Source organism: Aspergillus nomiae (genome assembly GCF_001204775.2).
Source record: "Aspergillus nomiae NRRL 13137 chromosome Unknown contig00130, whole genome shotgun sequence".
Lineage (NCBI taxonomy): Eukaryota > Fungi > Ascomycota > Eurotiomycetes > Eurotiales > Aspergillaceae > Aspergillus > Aspergillus nomiae.
In genome coordinates, this window is record NW_015378185.1 from 49,291 (window position 1) to 72,526 (window position 23,236).

At 47.9% G+C, this 23,236-nt stretch overlaps 5 protein-coding genes across 5 annotated transcripts; 2 read left to right on the forward strand and 3 right to left on the reverse strand.

Moving 5' to 3' along the window:
• Positions 1–1,990: 1,990 nt before the first annotated feature.
• Positions 1,991–3,041, forward strand: ANOM_005822 (ATG3/ATG10 family protein; the record flags this gene model as incomplete). Its single annotated transcript, XM_015551079.1, has 4 exons — positions 1,991–2,224; positions 2,375–2,497; positions 2,561–2,779; positions 2,835–3,041. The coding sequence occupies 4 exons, from the start codon at positions 1,991–1,993 to the stop codon at positions 3,039–3,041; spliced, it is 783 nt and encodes a 260-aa protein (XP_015406972.1).
• Positions 3,042–3,122: 81 nt separating this feature from the next.
• Positions 3,123–3,857, reverse strand: ANOM_005823 (U2 snRNP complex subunit MSL1; the record flags this gene model as incomplete). The annotated part of the gene is made up of 3 exons (XM_015551080.1): positions 3,746–3,857; positions 3,475–3,688; positions 3,123–3,413 (listed from the first exon to the last, which is right to left on the reverse strand). The coding sequence occupies exons 1-3, from the start codon at positions 3,820–3,822 to the stop codon at positions 3,123–3,125; spliced, it is 582 nt and encodes a 193-aa protein (XP_015406973.1). The 5' UTR covers positions 3,823–3,857.
• A 226-nt stretch (positions 3,858–4,083) lies between these two features.
• On the forward strand, positions 4,084–7,691 carry ANOM_005824 (putative actin-related protein 2/3 complex subunit 1A; the record flags this gene model as incomplete). Its single annotated transcript, XM_015551081.1, has 5 exons — positions 4,084–4,369; positions 4,425–5,011; positions 5,065–5,305; positions 5,376–5,398; positions 6,726–7,691. Exons 1-5 carry the CDS (start codon positions 4,147–4,149, stop codon positions 7,689–7,691), a joined length of 2,040 nt encoding a protein of 679 aa, XP_015406987.1. The 5' UTR covers positions 4,084–4,146.
• A 641-nt stretch (positions 7,692–8,332) lies between these two features.
• Positions 8,333–14,647, reverse strand: ANOM_005825 (WW domain protein; the record flags this gene model as incomplete). Its single annotated transcript, XM_015551082.1, has 7 exons — positions 8,333–8,875; positions 8,941–9,188; positions 9,275–9,546; positions 9,600–12,058; positions 12,750–13,157; positions 13,218–13,736; positions 14,048–14,647. 7 exons carry the CDS (start codon positions 14,645–14,647, stop codon positions 8,333–8,335), a joined length of 5,049 nt encoding a protein of 1,682 aa, XP_015406986.1.
• Positions 14,648–17,213: 2,566 nt separating this feature from the next.
• ANOM_005826 (proteasome component (Ecm29)) lies at positions 17,214–23,002 on the reverse strand (the record flags this gene model as incomplete). The annotated part of the gene is made up of 4 exons (XM_015551083.1): positions 17,214–17,623; positions 17,681–18,011; positions 18,084–20,934; positions 20,997–23,002. The coding sequence occupies 4 exons, from the start codon at positions 23,000–23,002 to the stop codon at positions 17,214–17,216; spliced, it is 5,598 nt and encodes a 1,865-aa protein (XP_015406971.1).
• Between the last annotated feature and the right edge of the window lie 234 nt (positions 23,003–23,236).

Consider the following 23,236-nt stretch of genomic DNA (forward strand, 5'->3'; position numbering starts at 1 on the left):
TTTTCGCCTGAGTGTTTCGAATTATAGGGTCAATCTCCTTTCAATGCTGTAGATGCTGACGTCGACGGCTCGCTATTGTCTGCACATGCCACTGCCTACAGATCTCGGCTGAAGACGGCTTGTTCCAGACGGACAGGCTTCGAAGAATTTTAGATAGTCAACCAAGGATAGAAAGGTTTCCAGATTCTCCCTTGGAAGGGTTGGTGGCCTGCCGCGGAGATGAGAAGGTCCAAGGTCGTGGAAGTTGTTGTAGGAATGTGGGAGGATAGTTGAATGAAAGACTCGTGATTATATTTAACGACCAGAGAAGGTGGGCAAAGAGATATTTGGCCAGGATAAAGACGTGATGATGTCGAGGGACGAAGAGGCTATACAAGGTCGGTTGGCGCAGTGAAACAACAGCACCATGAAAAACAAACACAGCTTATCCTTGAAACAAGATGAAGAAATGTACCTGAAGGGGGAAAAAAAGAGGGAAAAAGGAAATAACGAGAAGCCAACAAAGAAGTGGAATACGAGCAGAGTCAAACTGGAGACAAGTAAGGGAAAAATAAGATACATAACCAAGTGGAGAGAGACAAGATTGTCATGGTTGAACATGCAAGAAACACCTAACAATGACGAATGCGTTACCCACTGGCGCTACAGCTCCCGTGGGGAACGGAATTGACGGATCATCGCGGTCGGAGGGCGACGAAGGTTGAGATGCGAGCCAGGTTGACAAGGCCATTGTACTGTACCTACAAACGTAAACCCGGTGGGTATATCCCGTAAGTAGTAGCAGTAATGAGGGAGAAACACGACACCATGAACGAACACGGACAGGCCGACTGTTACAGAAGCCGAGATGCAGCCAGAAGCACCTAAGAGGCAAAGCAGAAAATAATCCATCGAATGATGAACCTTGGAATTCCGAAGTCTTGCTTAGTTAGTTTGGTTAACCACCTAACTAGTTCTATCCTTCGAGTAAATAGTGGGGATTAGTATCTCAGCTATGGAGCATATAGTACGGAGTAGTTGGGAGAAGAATCCAGATCGCTATCCACCTACAGAGTAGTAGGCCCTACACAGAACCTACTAGTAGTAAGGTTGGTCTACCTCCGGTAGTCTGGCCTAGGCCAGGGGAGCGCTTGATAGCATGATTGGATGGCTATGATGAATCTTGGTCGTGCCGCAAACAGGAAAACCTAAAAAACAGTTCAGCCACGATGATGGTCATTGCATAGAAAAAGTTAAGAAATAATGATCGTCGGAAAAATTGTAATTATCTGGTGATTATAAAATAGTACATATTCAATGTTAGAGTGCTACTAATTACCATGAACTTCATTGTTTCTTTTGATATTTGTTATATGTAAACAAATAAATGGCCAGAAGGTAGAAAGAAAAAGAAAGAAAAGGGAAGAGGAAGAGGAAAAGGAAAGGGAGGAGACGGAGTATAGAACCGATCAGTACTGAGTACATTGATTAGGTACAGTACATAGTACTACCTTACACAGTAGCGCTCAGGTTAATATGGCTTACGTACTGTACAGTCATTATAGATACATGCCCGATACAACCCGGAGGAAACTTGAATTTGGTACGTATGGACATACATACGAAGTACTCCATGCGTAGGGGACTTCCACGAACTCAGCCACAAACCCCCACTCCATTATCGGCATCTATGATCTGTTCATTATGCTGGCGATCTTTACCGCTCTCTACACAGTAAAACCCTTTTTTTTCTTTTTCTTTTTCTTTTTCTTTTTTCTTTTTCTTTTTCTTTTTTGTTGTCCTTTCTCTTGGCCAGTTCTGGATTCCGTGTTCGGGTTCGCCGAATACTCCGGAGTAGTGCTGTGGACTCTTCGTTGGATTGATGAGCACGTACTACTGCCGCAAACAATAAGCCTCGTAAATGATCATTCTTAGCCCAAGAACGGCGTTGGGTTGAGACAGCGCAAACCGGATCGGTGTGCATCGAGAGGAGTCAGCAGAGATCACGTCAATGCAAAAAGTGTCTGCCGCAGATGTTCTCTGTCGGTCAGTGGAGGTAGAATCACACCGCGTCTTTACCAGCCGCATGGCATCATCTTCTCTTTCGAGCCAGAAGGTTGTATCGGCCTTTCCTCTTCTCACACCAGAGGAATTCGAATGTGCCTGTCGCGCCTTCCTGGATCGCATTCATGTGTTGGGCAGCTTAGATGGGGTGGGATGGTCCTCGATCCGATTTGTACAACAGGTAGCGGCTGCCTTTTCTTTGGGGTTATTCCAAGATCCGTCCAATGACAATTGATCTGGTCATCGATGGCTGTGTTTCAGAATTGAATGCGGGGCCTTTTCTTTCTTGGGTTTGCTTCTACACCTACTCTTTTCTAACTATTTCTTTTAGGCAACCGGTGCAGTTCTGAAGATATCTCGGAGCATTCACAATACCAATACGCCCTACTACGACACCCTGTCCGCATCTGTAGATATTGAAGAACCGCAAGTGGAAATTTGTGAAGATGATCCTGTCCGTGGAGAATCATTAGTGCCATTGTACATTCTTCGTGTTATCTGACCAGTATCTCAACAGGAGGCCCTCATTCGCGCATCCCACTCTAGCAACTGTTTACACATAGAACATGACGTTATTCTCTCCCCCACATACCAAGTCCCTGTTTTGTATTTCACATTACGGCGGGCCAATCATCCCGGGCCGTTGGGGATAGACGAAGTCTACCAATATCTGGTACCAGACCAGTACAGAAAGGAACTTCAAGATGTCGGTGTCATGGGTGGCATTAGTTTCGGAGTATGTGCAAATGACTCTTCGGGCCATTCCGTCCATTATCGCTTATGATTCGTAGTACCATCCACAATCCGGAATTCCGGCGTTCTTCGTTCACCCATGCAACACCGCAGACGCTATGAAGCAAATCGCAGGCCAGCAGCAGGTTACGCCCGAAGCGTATCTCGTTATATGGCTCGGTATGGTTGGCAATCGCCTCAGTCTTCACCTGCCACATGAACTCTTTGCAAAAGAGGGCGTGCAAGAACTCCAAGGTCTAGGTTAAATTGTTTCGAAGCAGGCACAGCCTGGCAAGGGTTCTCTGTTCCTCCCCACTCTTTCCCGGCCAGTTTGTGGTCGGGAAAGCTTAATCTTCGTCCGACGAATCTTCCATGGGCACATCGCTTTCCTCGTCCATTGGGGCTTCTCCTTCATCACTTTCCTCCTCACGGGGTCGTTTGACTCCCTGAGATGCAGCCTCCCCATTCATTTCAGTGGGTCTTGAGGGTAATGCGGTTGAACCAGGAGGCCCGCTGAAGATGGACTTTTGAAGATCCGTTGAGGCACCTCCAGCTGGTGCAGAAATAGTTGTCGACACATTGTAGGCCCCACGGAGCCTAGCAATCACATCCGATGTACCTTTGGCATAGACAAGTTTCTAGATCCCGCATGAATGAGCATGGCATGTCCTTAATGGCACAATATGGGGTGAAACATACCATTTGCTTCCCAAAGAATTCAAAACCTTGAAGAGCGCGCATTGCTTGAGTACTCGCTTGCACGTCTTTGAATACAATATGGGCTTGGCCGCGCATCTTTTTTGTTTTCATAGCCACGACATCTAGAACCGTACCATAGGTGGAAAAAAGCATATAGAGCGAGAGACGTAGGTCATATTTGGGAAGCTTATCCGGAAGATTGGTACAATAGAGGCTGAAAGATCGTCAGAAGCTCTGGTGTCGAATATGGGGAGAGGGGATTTTCACTGACGTTTGATTTGGAAGACCAGCGGCTGAACCGGGTTTGCCCGAAGGATTATTGCGCGTAGGAGCTATTTTAGATGCCATTGCTTGTCACTTGTAAGCTTTGAAGTTGCTTAATATGAGGCGATGTAGCGGGCAAGGCCAGACAGAGGAGAATGTTCTTAGGAGCTAATTCGAGAAATAAGGGCGGTGATACTGGATTCAGCGGATTTGTTGCGGTACGGGAGTATCTAGCGTGCTATTGGACCAGCTTGAGAGAAGATCATGTGATATATTATATAATCACTCGCCGCGTCATTGATGGTTAAGTCCCCTCAGGGACGCAGTTAACTGCATCAACCATTTCAGAAGCAATCGGTATTCACAATTGACCGACAGTAGAGAGCTCCTCCTGTCGTCTGGACTACAATGGCTACCCCGGAAGTTCACCACCTCTTTCATAACCCCATTGCTGATCACTCATTTTCCCCTGATAAGTCAACGCTTGCAGTTGCTCGGGACAGCAATGTGGAGCTATACCAGAAAGCGGGTAACAAGTTCTCGTTAACCGATGAACTCAAAGGCCATGAAAAGATTGTGACAGGTGTTGATATCGCTCCTAATAGTGGCCGGATTGTTACCTGTTCGCAGGGTATTTGCTTCCATTCCCTTTCCTGTTCTATCTTCTGACCCATCACTAAATCTAGATCGCAATGCATATGTTTGGGAGCGAACCTCCGCTGGCTGGAAACCGACTTTGGTCCTGCTTCGGATCAACAGAGCTGCAACCTTTGTGAGGTGGTCTCCATCCGAACAAAAGTTTGCTGTTGGCTCAGGGGCCCGTGTGATCGCTGTTTGCTACTTTGAGGAAGAAAACGACTGGTGGATTTCGAAACACCTGAAGAAGCCTATACGGAGTACCATCACCACACTTGCTTGGCATCCGAACTCTGTTCTTCTGGCTGCAGGCTCGACTGATTCCCACGCGAGAGTTCTTTCCAGTTACATCAAGGGTGTTGATACCCGCCCCGAGCCAAGCGCCTGGGGAGAACGTCTCCCATTTAACACTATATGTGGAGAGTTTTTGAATGACTCGGCGGGATGGATTCAAGGAGTGTCCTTTTCTCCAAGTGGAAACGCGCTTGCATTCACTGGACATGACAGTAGTGTCACTGTTGTGTACCCTAGTGCACCCGACCAACCTCCTCGGGCTATGTTGAACATCACCACTCGCTTCTTACCGTTCAATAGTTTGATCTGGAACGGAGAGAACGAGATCATCGCTGCTGGCCACGTGAGTTCACTCGACGTGCCCCAGTCAACGCTCTGTTTTACTTACTCGAATAGGATTGCGAGCCGTACCGCTTCCATGGGGACGAGAATGGATGGCAGCTTACAGGAACTATCGAAAACAAGTCCGGTTCCGGTGCGGGTGCTGTTCGCGAGGAGTCTGCTCTTAATATGTTCCGTCAAATGGATCTCAAGGGACAGACCCAGGCCGATACCCAACTCAAGACGGTCCATCAGAATACTATCAACACTGTTCGCATATATGAGGAGGCGAACGGAAATGTCAGCAAATTTAGTAGTAAGTTTTGGGACTGTCTGCATACGCCGATTCATAAGCCAATTAGTCTTGAAACTAACTTTTCCAACAGCGAGTGGTGTTGATGGCCGTGTGGTAATTTGGACCATATAGGTTGAACCAAATGAGTCTGTTTGGTGCTCAGTATCATTCGACATATGACCAGTTTCGTAAGATGGGGTAGTCTCGCATGTATATACATAAACATGGATAGCTAAGCAATACAAAGAAGAGAAAGGCCCTCCCATCCATAGTGTAGCCTGTAACCTGTAATTGTACAGTGATTTATGGTACGACCTGGTGGGTAGATTGAGTGTCGATTAAGTGTGCTATCAAAATTACAGGGATGTTGCACATACTACGGTAGACTAAAGCGAGCTAACAGACAATGGACCAAATTTCCGCATTTCTCACCGAAATCCTAGCGTTTTACATAAAGCCACAGCTACCACGCACCTTAAAAGCCCCCGAACCTCACCACCACCCCCAGAATTGGAACCCTAGCCTAGGGTAGCCAGGATACTAGAGCTCTAAAATCTAGAGAAGGCTATAGAGATATAGCACTGGCACCCCTGAGTATCTAATTCTAGCATCCCTAAACATCTAATACTGGTATCTCTCAAGATCCAGGATCTCTTGGAGATTCTTAAAGGCGGTCAATATCTCGGGACCGGACTAGTCAATAGTCCAAAAGTATAGAATTGATTTAGAGTATATAATTGATTGAAACTTGGGATAGAGCCTAATAGATTTAATTAGTTAATATAAAGTGCGTTGGTATTTGTAAAATTGGTAATATTTTACATTGTCCGTTAGCTCGATTTAGTCCGCCGTAACATACTCTGGTAGTATGTAACAGATACCAATACCTGTGCAATACATGGCTCCCGCTAGTCTCTGATAGGCATAGACTTCCCCAGATTCTCGACGTCACTCCGATTATAGGTCACGAGCCGCATATCTCCAGAATTGATGCCCTTACTGCGGTCTCTTGACAAACAATGACAACAACCATGAGGCCCGAAGACAGAGCTGTCCTTTATGATGATGATGGAATTTGATGAAGTTTTTACAGTTACCCTCACTGTCTTATCTATCCTACTATACGGAGCGTGCTCAACTGCCAGTCTGGTTTCCTCTAGAACAAGCGGAGCTTCTATATATGGCGAGAGCGACAGAGCAGACAACACAGTCTCGCGCGAAACATTTGCCTCTTTAGAAGAACTATCGCGCATTGTTGACGTGTCGTACTGTGTCGGCAGTACAGGAGTACAGAAACCGTTCCGGTGTTTGAGTCGGTGTAATGAATTTCCAGGCTTTGAGTTGGTCACCGTGAGTTGCTTTATTCTTTTCTTTTCTCTTTGTTTCAAGGCCTTGACTCTCCTCTGACATCGCGGTACAACTAATCATCAAAACTGGCTAGACGTGGAGCACCGGTCCCTTCCTCTCGGATTCGTGCGGCTACATCGCATTGTCCCATTTCCCACATGCAAAGCGCATAATTGTTGCTTTCCGTGGCACTTATTCAATCACAGACACTATAATCGATCTTTCAGCCTATCCGCAGGCGTACGTACCATATAACCCTAATGGCCGGGAGGATAAGGAATTGTTACGGTGTCGTAATTGCACAGTCCACGCGGGATTCCTGGCCGCGTGGCTGAACACCCGCCCGATCATCCTCAAACATGTTTCAGCAGCAAGGAAACAGTATCGTGACTACAAAGTGGTGCTTGTCGGTCACTCACTTGGTGGGGCAGTTGCTGCGCTGGCGGGGCTTGAGATGCAAATGCGAGACTGGGAGCCGCAGGTGACGACGTTTGGAGAGCCTAAAATCGGAAACAAGGAATTTGTCAATTTTCTTAACGAGGCGTTCAAGCTCGGGACAGCGTCATCATCAGGCAATGCTCAGCAGTGGCAATTCCGGAGGGTAACTCACGTGGATGATCCTGTGCCTCTCCTGCCACTAGAAGAATGGGGATACGAGATGCATGCTGGAGAAATATTCATTTCAAAGGCTGTTCTCCCGCCCTCAGAATCCGACGTTATATTCTGCGATGGGAATAAAGATGCGCACTGTATCACCGGGGAGCAAAGTAACCTGAGAGCCATGCTTCACGAGATCAAGTTGAATGCGGCGAAGCACGAGTGGCGTCATAGAGTGACAGACCTGACAGATCAGGTGGTTAGCGACAGATCTCCATCGATGACGGACTCTCAAAGCGACGCCGAAAGGCAACAGATACCGCTTCGTCTCCCGTGGAACCTTATTCCTTCCAGATACCGACTCTGGGAGCTATTCTTTGCTCACCGAGACTACTTCTGGCGGATAGGCCTCTGCGTTCCTGGTGGTGATCCAACAGGCAAAGAAAAAAATCATTACTCCTAGATGCTCGAAACATACTAGAGGACAGATTATTGGTAATGCGCAATGAGGGGGTGATTGAGACTAAGCGTCTTTGTAGCCTTTGTTTGTCTTATTTCTGATGGACATGAGCGCATTGTTCACGATATGGAGGTACATGATTTTTGAACTAACTCAGAGATTCTCTTTGACGACTAGATTGCCTGTATGTATGCATAGTTGCTGGTCCACTGACTGAGAGATAGAGTTAATGACCCTAAGCTTTGGACAGAGACACAAGGGGTGTTATATATAGCATGCAGAGAATGTGATTCCTACTGTTAGCTTGCACTGCATGCCTTTAATTACTAATTTCAATGCATTCCTGACCAAGATAGCTAGTAGCATATTGAGAATTAAGCAAATGCAGACGGCGAAGACTGGGTATTTACAGAACGAGCCATTACAAACACAAAATTTGAACTTAAGCAGTACTATGGATACGTGTAGTATAGGTATGCCTCAATGGTAAATGTAGGATATGTCATAGAATCATGCCCAGAACGCAGTAAGCAATAAGAGAAGCAGGCCCCAAGGGAGAATACGACAAACTGTGACTCGAAATGGCAAGGTAGGCGGGGAAGCAGAGAGACAATACAATACCCTTGTTTGCACTGAAATACACTTCACTTCACATGCCCCAAGCTTGGGATAATGACTGGCCCATATTTGACAACCGTCCCATGGGATCCGTCGCCCTGAACCATAAAATCCACGGCAAGATTCAGGCTGTCTCCATGGCCCGCAGGTGCTTGGCCATACATCGCATTGACAGTTTCAGGATCATAGGCTACGATGGCAGCGTAATTCCGGCGACCCATCAGCTTACGGTGTTCACGAGCCTGTCCCGTGACGTCGGTTTGGAATATTTCCATCATGTCCTCCTTCGTATCAGTAGGCTGCGAAGGAGAGGAACGATGCCCATTTGCCGGAACATAAAGCGGCTTGTTGCTGCTGTGAAGGAGCTTGATGACATAGGAAGGCGGGGGGTTGTTCACAACCGCGGACGATATGATTTGATACATGGTCTTGTAGTCAGAAGGATGGGCTGGATCGTGGACCAATCCTGCACCACACACGTTGACAGATCCGGAAAGAAAAGTCATACGGAGAAACTTCTGATGTGCAATGCCCTGGAGAGTGCGAATGAGGTACGTTCGCTCAAGGTCCTACATATACATAGAACTATTAGGCCTGAAAAAGAGTGAGGCTCAGAGAACATCTTCAAACGCACCTTGGATTCATGAGTCCACTGATCTCGGAGCTCGTCCATCAGGTCGAATTCTCCGAACGGACTTAATATGCCTCCCATAAGGCCAGACTTGCCTACAGCACGCTTGACAGAGTCGAATCCAGAACCTACCATTTCCTTTGCGCCAACCACGCCCGCCACAGAGCTCGTAACTTTTCCAAGGACGTTGTATGCACCCGTAACAGCTCTTTTACCCGAAGCAACAGTGTTTGCAATATGTTCCGCAGTCTCTAGGCGTGGGTAAATGACGGGCACGGAGATCATCCACAAACAGTGCTGTACAGATGGAGGTAGCATTGCAACTTTGGGGAAATACCTTGATATGTAGGTCCAGCGACAACTTGGTGTGGGTTGCGCTCCGACCGACAATCAAGGCCAACGACAACCACGGCCGGCCCCAGGAACTTAACAAAATGCCAGCCGGTGCCAGTAATGGTGAATAAATCCATGTCGGTGCTAGTATTGCGCAGCAATTCAAGTGTGGTATGGTGCTGGAAAAGCAGATACATCTCAGTCCCAACGCGTCCAATGTTTTTGAACATATTCGAGAACTGCATATGTTCAGGGTACGACCCGTAACCGTCAAATCTACCGGACGTCAGCCGAGCCTACAGTATTATTCAGGAGAGACGTTTACTCACATGTCATGATCATCAATTTGGCAAACATAAGGAATCTGGGCGAATGACTCTCGTAGGTAAGGCTGATCGAAGTGGCTAGTGTAGTAATGGAAGTATGCATGAGAGACGTCTTCCTCATGTGCAGCAGTCCAAGGCATGCTTTTCCTAGCCTCTTTGCCGCGGATTGCAAGCCACTGTTTGAGCGAAGGGATCTCCTTCCACATTCTATCCGCATAGATCTGTCCGCCCAGACACAGCTGAGCATGGAACCCCCCGATTTCATTGTGCTTCTGCATGATGTCCTTCCACATATAACTCACCCCCCCAAGACGAGACCGCTCATTAGCATTTACGTTGAGGGAAAAGTCATTCCCCGAAGTTGTGATAAAACGCCAATTCGTTTCATGTCGACCAGCGACCAAGAATTCGTAGCGCGTGCAGCCCAGATGTGACGTGATTGCGTAGGTCCATTTTGCGGGGCCGGATTCTTCCATCTGCAAGTCAACGTCGTACTTGTAGAACGTCCACCTTTGATGAACGGCGATAGCGGATGCCTTCAATTGACGCGGATTCGGTGACAAATCAACGCTCTGATGGATATGAATCGTCGGAGGCTGCGCGGCGTCGGTAACGAGTAGAATGGAACCTAGCCAAATACCATGCTCCAGATTCATATTGACATAGCGCAGGTATGGTCCAAAGTAAACACCATTCGTTGGTGCAGTTTTGTATAAATCCACCCCACTACTTGGTGGAGGACCAGTAAACCCTGCAACAACAGGTGACTGTAGACTCTCATAACCTGGAGTCAGAGGAATGCCAGGGGACGCCAACGGTTTACCAAAGGCCGACAAACCCGGTGAAGCGAGAGGATGGCTGCTATATATGCTTCCTACCGGTGACAAAGGAGTTTCGTTGAGGTTCAATGGTGTGGGCCCCTTGGGGAATTCCCACTGAGTGGACTGAGTTGGGAGGTGAATGTAATAGTACTGGCCTGAGTTGGGGTCCATATGAGCAATCCATCCTTCGGGAAGTGGAGGGGGGGAGGCAGGTGGGATTCCCGAAGAGGTAGGTAACACTGTAGCTTGAGTTTCTTGAACTGTCTGCTGCTGCCCATCCAGGACGCCGGTTTGCGTGCCATTCTGTAAGGATTGCTCTACTGGTTGTTCTTGCCTTGAGTCATTTGCAAACGCCGGGTGATCCTGAGCCGAAACTTCGAGTGCCGCAGAATTTGTGGCTGCATTGATGGGCGCCATTGTCGCGGGATGCACCGCTGATGAAGCCTGATGACCTGGGGCTGTCTGAGCGCGCTGTTTTTCATTTGGGTAACCTTGGGACGCGGCCGGACCGGATACGCTGGAGTATGCAGGAGGAGGTGAAGAGCTTATGCGCATCCTTTCTAGATCCTGTTCCAGAGCATTTGACGGGATCCTTGGATGATGCAAAACTTGCGCTGCCTGCCCTGAGCTTGCGACAGATTGGGGAGAGAAAGGACGTCCAGGGAGGTTCTCCGTAGACACAACTTCCGCGCCTTGATATACTGTGGGTGGTCCATGAGGTTGACTCCCTGGCTGCTCCGTTGGCGTCCATGGTCTCTGGACGGGCGGCTGACTCGTTGGTTGTTGACCCACATACTGCTCGGCTCTTCTCTGTGCCGCCGAGCTTGGGGCTTGCAAGCCTGCTAGTGTTGAAGTGCCTGCGATTCCAGAAGCCGCATAGCGTGCCTCAATGTCCGATGCGCTCTGTTGGCCCGGCTCAACAATTGGGGTTTCTGGAGGTGGAGGGGAGCCACGCTGGGCGCGAGTTGTCGACGTCGATGCTGTTGAGCTAATGCGATTGATTGCACTGCTAGGAGTCTGTAGGCTTTGTGCCGGCGGCCTCACGGAAGGTCCTGACGAGGTTGCGGCCTGAGGAGGTGGATAGTACTGCTGACGGTAGTTCGGATGAACAGTCCCATCAAGCTGGGTCCCGTTGGCAAATGCTGGTGGAGCAGGAGTTCGCTGGTATCTCGTTACAAACAGCCCGTCTTTGTCCGGAGGGTCACCCGCGGGTGACTCAGGAAGGGGCTTCGGCACATTGCCTCGTCGTTCTGCCAAAGTAGCCGGTTTAGGCTCGCGACCATCCCGCGGCCGTAAAGCCGCCGGATAGTCCGACCTGGATGGACCGGTGCTAGCAGCAGGCATGGAAGACATGTTGTCTGGATTCGTGGGGGAGCCGCCTGTACGTCCACCATCAACCGTCGGACTTGAATGGCTGGTACTTGAGCTGCGCATTTTCTGGAGATTTGGTCGGTCGTCAGGGTACGGAAGGGGAGCGCCCTGTGGTGCAGGTGATGGGGTGTCTCTCTTGCTAATCCGCAGCGGTCCAACAACGGGGGACTCGACCGGCGATCGCCCCGGAGTATGGATGAACAGTTCCTCGTCGGAGTAATTGCCTTGACGGCCCCTGCTGGGATTCATTGTGAACCGGGGAAGAAGAACCTATTTTAAGTCAATTATATTGCCAATCATGGGTCAATGTGATTGAGGTAACGAGAGCGGGGGGGACCTTTAGGAAACGAAAAGGCGCACCGTTAGAGATGCGGGGGAGAAAGCAACACCTACCGGTTTGGAGAACCCTACGTGCAGTCGTAAGTCACTGGGTTTCACCTCAGGCCCTCATCCGACGAGGAGAGGAAAGGGGCGACAAGTGTGAATAAATAAAATGCAGTATAGTCCCGTGGAAAAATAGGCAGCTTCGTTCCAAATGCTTCGGCGATCACCTCGCAGCGTCCCAGCTCATGGTTTAGCCGCCGAGGGGTTTCTGGTGTAGACGCTTAGCGATCATCATTGGCTCAGTCAGACTGGAGCGCCACTTCTGGAGGGGCCTTTGAGAACAAATCGCATTGCATAATTCCTTGTTGCCCTATCCGATTTTATGTTCTTGCAGACCTTTCTAATTATAATCGACCCATTAGGTAGTTTGTTGTATGTAGGATCGGCCCGCAGCCGATTTAACTCTGCAAATCCATGGGTCCTGCTTGCCTCAGGTTGAAATTACGAAACCTCTCCATTAGAAGGATGAGCATATGTATAATAATGATAAAAAATATTAAGAGTCAAAATCCTTGGAATAAATTAAAAAAAAAGAAAAAAAGGCCAGCCCCAATCCCCCTTCTCATCCGTAACTGACGAACCCAAAGCCACGTTCAGTCAAGAGTTCAATCCAGCCAGTCCATGGGAACGGTCTGCCACCATTATAAGATCGCTGCTGCATCTGGTATTCATACACGAGTTGGAGCATATAGCACGTCGTAGACGCATTATATCCTATCTCATTTCTCTCTAGATTTGAGAGCAGTTCCCATGCCTTGACTTTGAGATCAATTGTTTCCGCCGCAACTCCCGCCAGGAACAATGGGAAGATGATGAAGTGCAAAGGGCTACCTTGGATATCCACGATCATCGCCTCTGCATGTTGTAAGATCATTGTCGTATGGTGATGCACTTTCTGCTCGGGTCTTTCGCCGATGCCAATGCACTGCTCAGGAAATATGCTAGTGTAGTAAAAGAGAAGTGAAGTATGGAAGAGTAAATTGATCTGATGAACCAGACTTAGCTTTGAAGACTGAGAGATAGCACAACGGGAAATTTGACCAACCTGCTCCAAAATCCTTTGTTGTTGTTTTGGTAGCCTTGTTTGATTCTCGGCCCAGCAGCGAATATCTGAAGCGTCCCAAAGTCGCCCCAAATCTTCGTGTAGGTCGATACCCCGCTGCTGTAGATTGATAGGGGGGTATGAATATGATACACCCAGCTTTTTCATGTCCGCAATAACTAACCCTAACTGGACAGCTAGCCCGAACATGTCTTTGTACAGCTGCAACAGTAATGTTAGATTTTCAGGCTCATGCGAATCGATGTCATCGGATCCACTAGAGCCGATAGAGGAAAGAAGAGACTCGGGCCAGGGGAGCAGGTCGCTTTCTAAAACCGTTTTGACATAGTCTCCTGCACCTGCACCGCTGAGAAGGGCAATAAAATCAATGTTGCAGACCCACCAGATGACGAACGGAAATCGCTCCACTCCAAAGGCCGATTGCCTCATGAAAGTAATCTCGAGCATTTGGGATATGTGATAAGACCAGAGGCTCGGCCCATCTGACTTGGCAGCCATGGCCTTTAGAAATTGGATGTCAGCCTTTCTGTACCCGAGATCTCAGATACCGGAGTTATAAGAGAACTACCTCGTGTACGAGCAGTAGAAATTGCGTGAGAAAAAGTCCGTCAGATAGAACATTGTCGCTGTGATGGAGGGTATTCTGTGGAAGTGGGAAATCTCGCTGGTGGGGATTCAAGTCGCTCATATCTATACTGTTCCCTTGGCGATCTAGGCAGAGCTTAGATACTGCCATCACCGCTTGAAAAAGCTTTATATAGAGTGGTTAGTCATTATGAATAGGAGAGGATAGCTGGAAAAATGCGGCATACAGGTGGGCAGATAGCAGCTTCTTGTTCCAAAACCTCGACACCCAGTCCATGGCCGTCTGAACCATCTAACCAGGTCCCCTGGGGGACAAGTTTGGGCCATACCACATTGCGAAAATGTGATAGTAGTATCGCCTCATAATCCATCAATTTGGTTTGCCCCTGCGTATACAAATTGTCTGGAGTGCTCGAATCAGCTGAATATACTGAGGCTGTAGGTGAATATGAGAAGCCTCGAGGACCAGGCTCCAGCGTTTGAGTGGAACCTCTGCGATCTGGACAGAAGTATCTCCTAGCGTCAGGCAATGTCTTGAGTATGACGACATTTGGATCATTCACTTCTGGATTGTCATTCCGCTGGCTACTTTGCCCACTATCTACCAAGGAACTTGATGTTGAGCTCCTGCATTGCTCCCCAGATCGTTCATTGACATGTCCAGGAAGATAAGAAAAGCTCTCCGGCATGATGATAACGGTATAAGTGCCGGGAATGGACAACTGAGCTTTCCTTTCCCGTTCCTCGTCAGATGTGAGTGTCGCGAAGGAAGGCAGCAGATCTGGTAATCCGTAGTCTGCAGAGGGAGGCCTGACAGTTCTACACATATGAGCTGTTGGTAGCGCCTATGTTAGCGTTTTGTACGTAGCATTAGGCAAAAAGAAAATGGAAGACAGTCTCACGGTCCCAAACAAGATTGCCAACTGTCTCCACGTCTGACATCCGTTCGATTACCCGACGGGTATCGTCTCTAAAGGACAAGCGTGGCTGGTAGTCACAATCATGACCCAATCTGGTACATTGCTTGATCAAATCAGCCTGGGTCTGTCGGCCAAGAAAAGAATTTTTAGTACATTACATCGAGGATGTTTCTCGTCACATTTTACTGTACGCCCAGAGAGTTACTACAAACATTCATGGACCTCTTCTTGTTGGAGCAGTATTCAAGGATCATCTCACCTTTACGGCTCTGTTACATCCACATCAGGCAAGTTAGCAAACTAGGCCAGCGCTCATTATATATATAAAAATGATTATGGCGATGGGGGTTTTGGCGCACTCTACACGTCCTAGAATTGAAATGAGCTGAACTTTTCCACCAAGCCATCAGAATCTTAGCGCAACGAACGTACCAGCAACCAGTCCGAGATCTTGGTGGAAACCGACCATGAGAGCGAGGAATTGAATTCTTCACAGGTACAGCAGGATTGACACTGGAGCTCGCTGTTGTACCCTTGGGAGCGATGATGGGTAGCCACAAAGAGCGTTTCCTCGATGTCTTGCCCCGTTTTTTCGACCGCACTAAACTTATGACGGTCATCGTGACAATCTGATTTTCTATCAGTGAGAGTCAGCTCCCAACTCGTACAAAAACAGGGGGGCCATCTGAGACTTACGCGTCAAACTCTATGACGGATACCTTTGGTAAACCCGCCTTTAATCTATGCAAAGCCTAGGCCAAGAATAGCACGAAGAGATGGTAGCGGTAGAATGATATAATGATGAAGCTAGAATGCCAGGTAGACCAAGACCAGACTATGTATGGTACCTACATTTTTGACCTTTGGTCAGAGATGGGTTGAAGAGAAGAAGAAGAAGGAGAAGAAGAAGGAGAAGAAGAAGAAGAAGAAGAAGAAGAAGAAGAAGAAGAAGAAGAAGAAGGAAACAACAGTCCTAGCACAGATTTTCATTGCAAGACAAGCTTAGGCTTCGAACATCAGACAAGACCCAGAAAGCCTCCTGCATCAGCCAGCCTTGTAGTGGTGGCGGTCTTCAGGTACCTTACGGCCTCAATTGAGAGACAAATCGGAAGGTCGTTGGCAACTCCCATCTGGACAGCCCAATATTTGTTTGCCCCTCTAGAGGGCGACGGATTGGATGAAAGAGTTCAGCTTTGGTACCCTAGTCAGCATCTACATTAGCGTGAGAGAGAAAGCAGGACGAATGGCGCATTCCGAGCGCCAGATGCCAACCATGTGGGATGGGTGAAGATTCTTGCGGGTCGGATGATGACCCAGCGCCTTTTCGTCGATTTCTTCTTTTCCTTCATTTGTTTCTTGTATATTCTTTTCCCCTCTCTTTTCCGTTGTTTATTTTATGATATATATAAATGTTTTCTGGGTGGGTCACTTTTTTTTTCCACCAGGAAGTCAACATTGATCAAGATGATGCTTCAAATGAACCAAACGTCAGCCCGGGACCAATGTCATCTGACCCAATACCGTAAACAAAAGCGATTCCCAGCGTCAGCAATGTCTTCCACCTTACTAAGACTAAATTAGCAGCTGGTAATGGTCCGGCAGTTGGGTAGGTTTTAGTCTTTCATGACATGGCAGTAAGTTCCCCCCTGGCGGAACTTTATCAGGTATCCAGTCAGTTTCCCGGAGACCAAGCGTAGCCACCGCGAATCGGGAAGCTTTTTTTACCATTGCACGATGCAACTACGTTAGTCAATACCAGTCATTCCTTCAGTCTATTTCCCCATAGAACGCTCTCTTTTTTCTTCTCCCTTCCCCATAATATATTTCCTCTGCGCATGTTGGGTCTGTTCCTAAATTTTCTACCTTACTAGGGACGATTCTGTAGTGGCGGGGGTCTAGCCCTAGTACAGCTAGTACTGGTAGTAGATAATACCACTTCATGCTGACCCGCAGGCACTAACAGGCTACGCTAATGCTACAGGCACGATGACATGGATAGCACTGACCACTCAGAAATAAACCCTATGAGTTGCGGGCTCCCCAGGCCCTCAGAGACACGCGCCTGGGCCGGTCTGGATCTTCTTCTCCAGGCGGACCCCGTTTTCAATTTGTATAGCCTTCTACTAGTGGACCTAAATATAAAAGCCAGTGCTAAACAAACAGGTGCCAATGGTTTATTCCCGTGTATGATTGGCTGACCGGCTCAACAGAACCATTCACTCATGGGTGCATGCTTGTTTCATGAAGGATCTTGATTCTGCATATGGGACAATTTTTTTTGGGCATCTCATCATCATCGAGCGAAGGAACTCGATGCACCGGTGACCTTATGTGGCCCCTAGGTTCGGTCCGTCACTTCGGGTTCCTCTGATAGGCTGACGCTCACTAGTTGAAAATGTTGTGGCCCTTTCGGATGCTTCCGGTAGACCCTAGCTGCTACCAATGCTCGTTGCGATGTGGACACACTCATGCTTCATTGCATGAGTCTTTCCAAGGCTTGGCCTAGGACTTGCTGCACCGGCCCAGATCTTTCGCCCTCCCTCCAGGTCTTCAGCAGCCCGCACAGTTTTCCATCGATATCAGGCCCAATATCGAGTTGTTTGCAGAGCGTAATGAATGACATTGCAGCCTGCGCACGTTCTCGTCGGATTGCTTCGGCAGTTACATCTACCTGGCGAGACAACATTTCGCCTACCAGGGCCGCCAAGGATTTTTGCAGTTCGCGCAGCTTAGGTTTCTCGCCGTGTGATTCTAAAGCCTTTGTTGCTGCTCTACTGAAGAGCATGCGAAGTTCCTCGTACAGCGCAATCTGCACATTTCTGCCTCCATTATCCAATGTTTCGTGCAAAAGACGCTTTACTTCTGACACATAGCTGTTGGTAGCTGTGTATATAGTCAGCAAAGCCTATATAACGGCAAAGCGAGGGAGAATTGACTTACCTTCAGCCGATGCCGCGCATGTTAGATTGATACATTGCAAGAGGCATTTGACACAAGCCACCAAAATATCCTCTCGGGTTTGTCTATTGGTGGTTAGCCATTGACAGGATAAAGGGGTGCCAAGGCAGTACTTGTTCTTTTGACCGTTGCCCGAGTCGATGTCCATCGAGTCCTCTCCCTCGTCAAATTCACTGAGTACCCGAGAAACAATATCAACAGCATCTGACATCAAATTGAGGTCTTGGCGCGCTTGAGCAATCCCACCAAAAGCAGTGATAGCATGTGGGCGATATGTTGGGTTAATCCGTTTAGCCTCCCTGATTGCGATTGCCTGAGAGGTTGGTAAGTACATTAGGTCAAATACTTTTGAAATAGGGGAGAACGAAAAACAGAAAGAATTTACCTTCATTGTATCACCAGCTTGAGGCTTCTGTAGCCATAGATTCTTTGCTTGGCTGGTGAATTTCACAAAAGCTTTCACAACAACTTCTTTACCATCCCATGTTTTCCCAGCCAATGCTTTCTCCAGAACAGGCCATAGGTACTCGCTAGTAGCAATATCCAGTTCGGAATCAAGTGCCATGATGCCGTTCGCAAACCCCAATGCTGCAGTATGCTTGATGATCCAGCGAGGAGAATCGAGATTGTCTGAAACAAGGCTGGTAATTTCTTTTATATATAGCGATACCGCACGATTACCGCCCACATTATCCTGCCATGTCTTCTCAAATGCTTCTTGGACGTGCTCATCAGTATCGTACTTGGAAACAAATATGAAAGGTAAGGCAGTCGCGGCAAATGCCATGAATCGGTCGTTGGACAACTTAGATGTGGAGTGTAAAATTTCCGCTGCGATGATTCGCTGATTTGCGTCTTCTGCAATCAGATACAGAGTTTTCGCATGTTCAATTGTTTTTAGCACTCGGTCATCTGAAGCTAGTCGCATGAGGTAGCCTATTGATGTACAATAAGATGCACTGACCGTGTCGTTGCGGTCAACGACGTATTTTACAAGAAGCTTGATAAAACGATCCGCATAAGGGCGGAATAGGACTGTTCTCATACTCAGGAGAACTAGTACACGACTGCAGCCCACTTTCGTTGGAAGTCCAACTGCAGAGCGAAGCACGCGCTCCAGACTATCAGCGAATTCCTTCAGGCTAGTTTCGTCGAGCATATCTATCAGATATCGCTCAATAACTTCCATCATTGGAGATGTGCGTATGCTGGACAGCCTCATTTTGTCGATCTCTTGGCCTGTTAATCCATACTTGTCCGCATTGAGATGGACATAGTTGACTGCTTGTGGCTCTAGGGAACTTAGAGAGTTCAAGAATTGTTCCATCACGCAGGGAACAAATGGGCGCAACAGCTGACCAGGACTTTTCTTTATTATCTGGATTAAAGCTCCAATAGCAAATCCTTGAACCTCTTGAACATCAGATTCCATACCCTTGTCACTCAATAAAAAGGGAATAGTGCCCGCTAGCATAGTATCTGCTCGTTTTGTCTCGGTAGAGCTTGTTTCCAGAGTACGGATCACTGCGTTGGTTATTGTCTGGCAAAGTTTCAGAGCAGCCGCTCGAACTGACTCCTTGATGTCATCTACAAGCTTGAACGCTTTTAGAAAGATTTCCTCCATATAATTAGAGTATTTCTCTGGTTGTCGCCCTTGAATTAAATCCGCAATAGCAGCACAACTTGCCTGTCGAACGCGCCACTCCCGACCGATCAGCATGCTTTTCAACAGATCGTCCATAATTTCATCAAAATGATCACTGATAATTGTAGTAGGGTCCTTGACCAGCGCCTGCCATATTGTGTTCATGGACCGCTGTACATTTGGATTCGGATCAAACCGGTAGCGAAACAATTTCGGGTAAATTTTGGGATTCTTGGCTAGGTAACCATTGGCGCTTGAATCGGAGAATATAGTGCTAATACCCAGCTTGCTAAATGCTGCACGATTGGTCCAAAGGGCATTGTTCGAAGCCAGGGACATGAATCGATACACAAGTGTGGGGTCGCCAGCCTCAGAGGCTAGGTTCATAATATCTTTGTAAGTATTGACTGATGACCCGCCTCCAGTTGGTAGAGCACCTGGCTCGAATAGTTCGGTATCTTCGTTGACTTTACCTCCCCCAAGATTGGAGCCAGCTGCCGTAAAAGAGTCCACCAAGTCGCGTACCAAGTCATCCTTTAGCGTCTGGTCACCGATATCGTACACAAGGCTTAGGCCTTGGGCCCCGGTCTCTTGCACCACTTCATCTCTATCCGCGAGCAAACGTGTGAATGTCCTTTGACATTTACGCAGGCGGGTCTGCATTTGTTGTAGGTGACCACAATTCTTCACCAGGCATAGTAGCCATATGGAAGACGCTTTTCTCAGAGAAGGCTTTGATGCACCGCAATCAGTAATGATCTTGTCGCACATTTCGGCTAATACCGTATCAGAGAGTTGCCATGTGGGGAGCTTTTCGTCGACGTCAAATTCCGTGGCCATAGACTTAGAGGTCCATCCCGCTGCAGCACCACTCAAAGCCTCGCCGACAGTGAAATGTGTTTCTGGGCTACGGATTTCATGTAGGTCGTACAAGGAGTTCAAGAAGTTAGTGAACTGCGGGTCTTTATGGCCAGCCTTCGAAAATGACAAAGATAGGAGGCCCATTGCTGTGATCGCTATTTCACTCTCGGCCTTTGCGTCCGGCTTCAACTTATCGTTGATCGTCTCCCACTCATCGTTTGAAAGTACTGTCGTAGACAAAACTCCGGAAAGACTCAACTGCCCGATGGCAACCTGTGCGGACTGTCGAAGCAAAGAATCGCGTGCGTCCCTAATAATATCAAAAATCGTGCGAATGAATAGGTTGACAGTTGTTTCGGGTGCTTTATATAAAGAGTTGCGGAATGCCAGTCGGCTCAAGATATACGCTAGTGCAAGGACTGCGCCCCGAACTCTAAGCACAACTTCACCAATGGCAAATTTCCAACTCCCTATGGGAACTGAGAGATCTGAAAGGAATTCCCTCAAGTTATTTTCCGAAAATGCAGAGTGAGAGGCGAGAATTCCAAGTGCGCGTGCTGCCAGGTTCTGAAGTTCTTGATCATTACTGTAGAGGGAATTTTTCAACGTGGCCACCTTCGATACCATGGGCTCAACGATGTCGTTCGAAGCTAAAGAGCAAATACCGATGAAGTCTTCTCCGCACTGCGACAGGCCTTTTTGAGCCCCGCCGCTAAGGCCAGAGAGAGCACTTGTCAGAAATAGCAGTACAGCTCCTTGTCGGAGGTTTCGATGTAGCGTTTCACAGCGCACCGCGCTTGTTCATCGGATGTAAGAAGCACGTCCAATTTGATATCCCAATCTTGCTCTATTTCTGTGCTTATATTCGAACCCAAGAATGACTCCCAAAGCAATATGTTGCGAAGAAAAGTGTTTGTGTAGATGAAGGCCTTCTTATAGGGACCTGACAATATCTCTGGTGCAGAAAGACCTGGCACAACAGTGGACGCAGTCGAACCCAGGAGAAAGCGCGCTGCCTCTGAAAAACTCGGAAATTTAAACCATGAAGAGCGTGAGTCAGCTGTCACTGATGTAAACCATATCTTGTCTTTAGTTGGGTTTAGAAGACGATACCAATAAGGGTGCAGCCCTTTCTTGCCTTCTTCTATGACTTCCTGATGCCTTTCAGACCCGCATGCCACGGCCATGAGATCGATCCAGCGAGCCACGACATCGCTATATGGCAAGAACCTATTGGAGAAACGTACAGCGGCATACTGAGTTCGACGAACAATCTTGAACCCAGTTACAGAGTCCTCTTCCCCCGGAAGGCTGTTCATCTGACGAAGCAAAAAAGGTCGCAAACTTTCTTGAAACTCTGTATCCCAGCTATCCACCGAGGAGTTAAGAATGCTTCCTAATGCTTGTTCAATACTCACAAAGATCTGTGCGCTGGAATCATCAGAGCCTAATGATATGAAAAGCCACCTAATGAGTTCGAAGCCCGAGATAGCATTTTGCTCCTCTTGTACTTGAAAATCTACCTTCGGCACCAATATACCGATGCTCTCGTAAGCAAGACCTCGTAAGCTTAGGTCCGTTGCAGGCAGCCTCTGTCCACTGGACCCTGGGCTCGGCCACCCTTGAGATTGAATAAAGTCTCTAAGGCCTGCTATAACCTTCGGCGCGATTTGCCTGAGGTCCGTGGGGGATCCGATGCGAACAACCCACGTGGTAAAACTAAAGATCTGCGTTCGCAACTTCGAAGCCTGCAATCCTTGTGAAGATCTTGCAACATCCGAGAGAAGACCCTCTTCGATCAACCTGAGGATATTAGCTGTCTCTGTCGTAGCCCTGATTGATCTTCCCAAGTGAACTAGAATCTTGATTCGTAGAGCAGTGCGCGCCGGGGTTGCGCCATCAGGTTTCACAGAACCGAAGTACAAGGTAAACAGTCGATTTACAACATCTGTATCTTCAAGAGCTGGTATGAAGCGCTTCAATATTTCCTCGCCAAGATCAGCCAGGCGGGAATTTGGGTCCGCAGACGCCACCAGAGCAGGGAAAAAGCGCTCTGAGTCTGTGAAGGCTCTGCTACCGAGAAACCTTAGAGCCGTAGCTTTAGTCTCGGTAAGATTCAACCCCCCATGTGAAGACGAGTTCCATGTTTCGGATACGGAAGCACCCTTGTTGAGGAACGCGTATTCTGCTGGGGATAAACCCGGACAAGTTGAGGCGTTCTTATCCGCAGGGAAGAGAATCAATAATTTTTCAAACCATGAGGACAAGAACTTAGTGTCCTTGTCGGATAGACCTAGTCGAGTTTTAAGTTGTATGTCTTCGGTGCTGTCCTTCGGCGGAAGCTTCAGGAGAGGTAAAAGTCGTAAGACAAGGTTAAACACAACAGCCGCTTGGTCGTCGGTCGATATTCCAATTTCAGAAATCCCTTGGAGCAATGGAAGCAGAATCTCAATCCTTGCATTGGCTCCCAAGCGATCAATGCCTTGTTGAATATAGATCAAGTCGAAGTGTCTAACGAGCTTGGACTTTTGTTCCTTAAATTGCTTCAGCAAAGCTGCAACTGGAAGCTTAATAGACGGAGCTTGCACTCTGTTGTTGATATGCTGACACACAGCAATTACTTTGTTGCGGACTGCAAGGCTCTCAGAGCCTAACTTTAGCAGTAAAGGAGCCAGATATTTATTGAGCAAAACATCAAGTTTCTCATCTGTATCTGCTAACGCGATTCTAAATTCGACGTTGGATACTAAATTCAGCTCGCGAGCCTCAGAACTTGCTGACGTGGATTGTGAAGCCATAGCAAAAAATGAATTTTTCGATGGGAACGACAGACACAAAGCCGTCCCGGCAGTAGAGGTAGAGGAGAGGTGAACTTGCGATAGTCTGATGTACTACTAGCAGTACCCCACACGTCTCTCCCAGGCAGAGACGCTCACGTCAGTGACGGTCCTGAGGCCAGCAATAAGCTCCTTTCCAAATTAGGAACTGCCAAGATTAGTCATCTTGTATTGTAACTAACGTAATCCATGGGC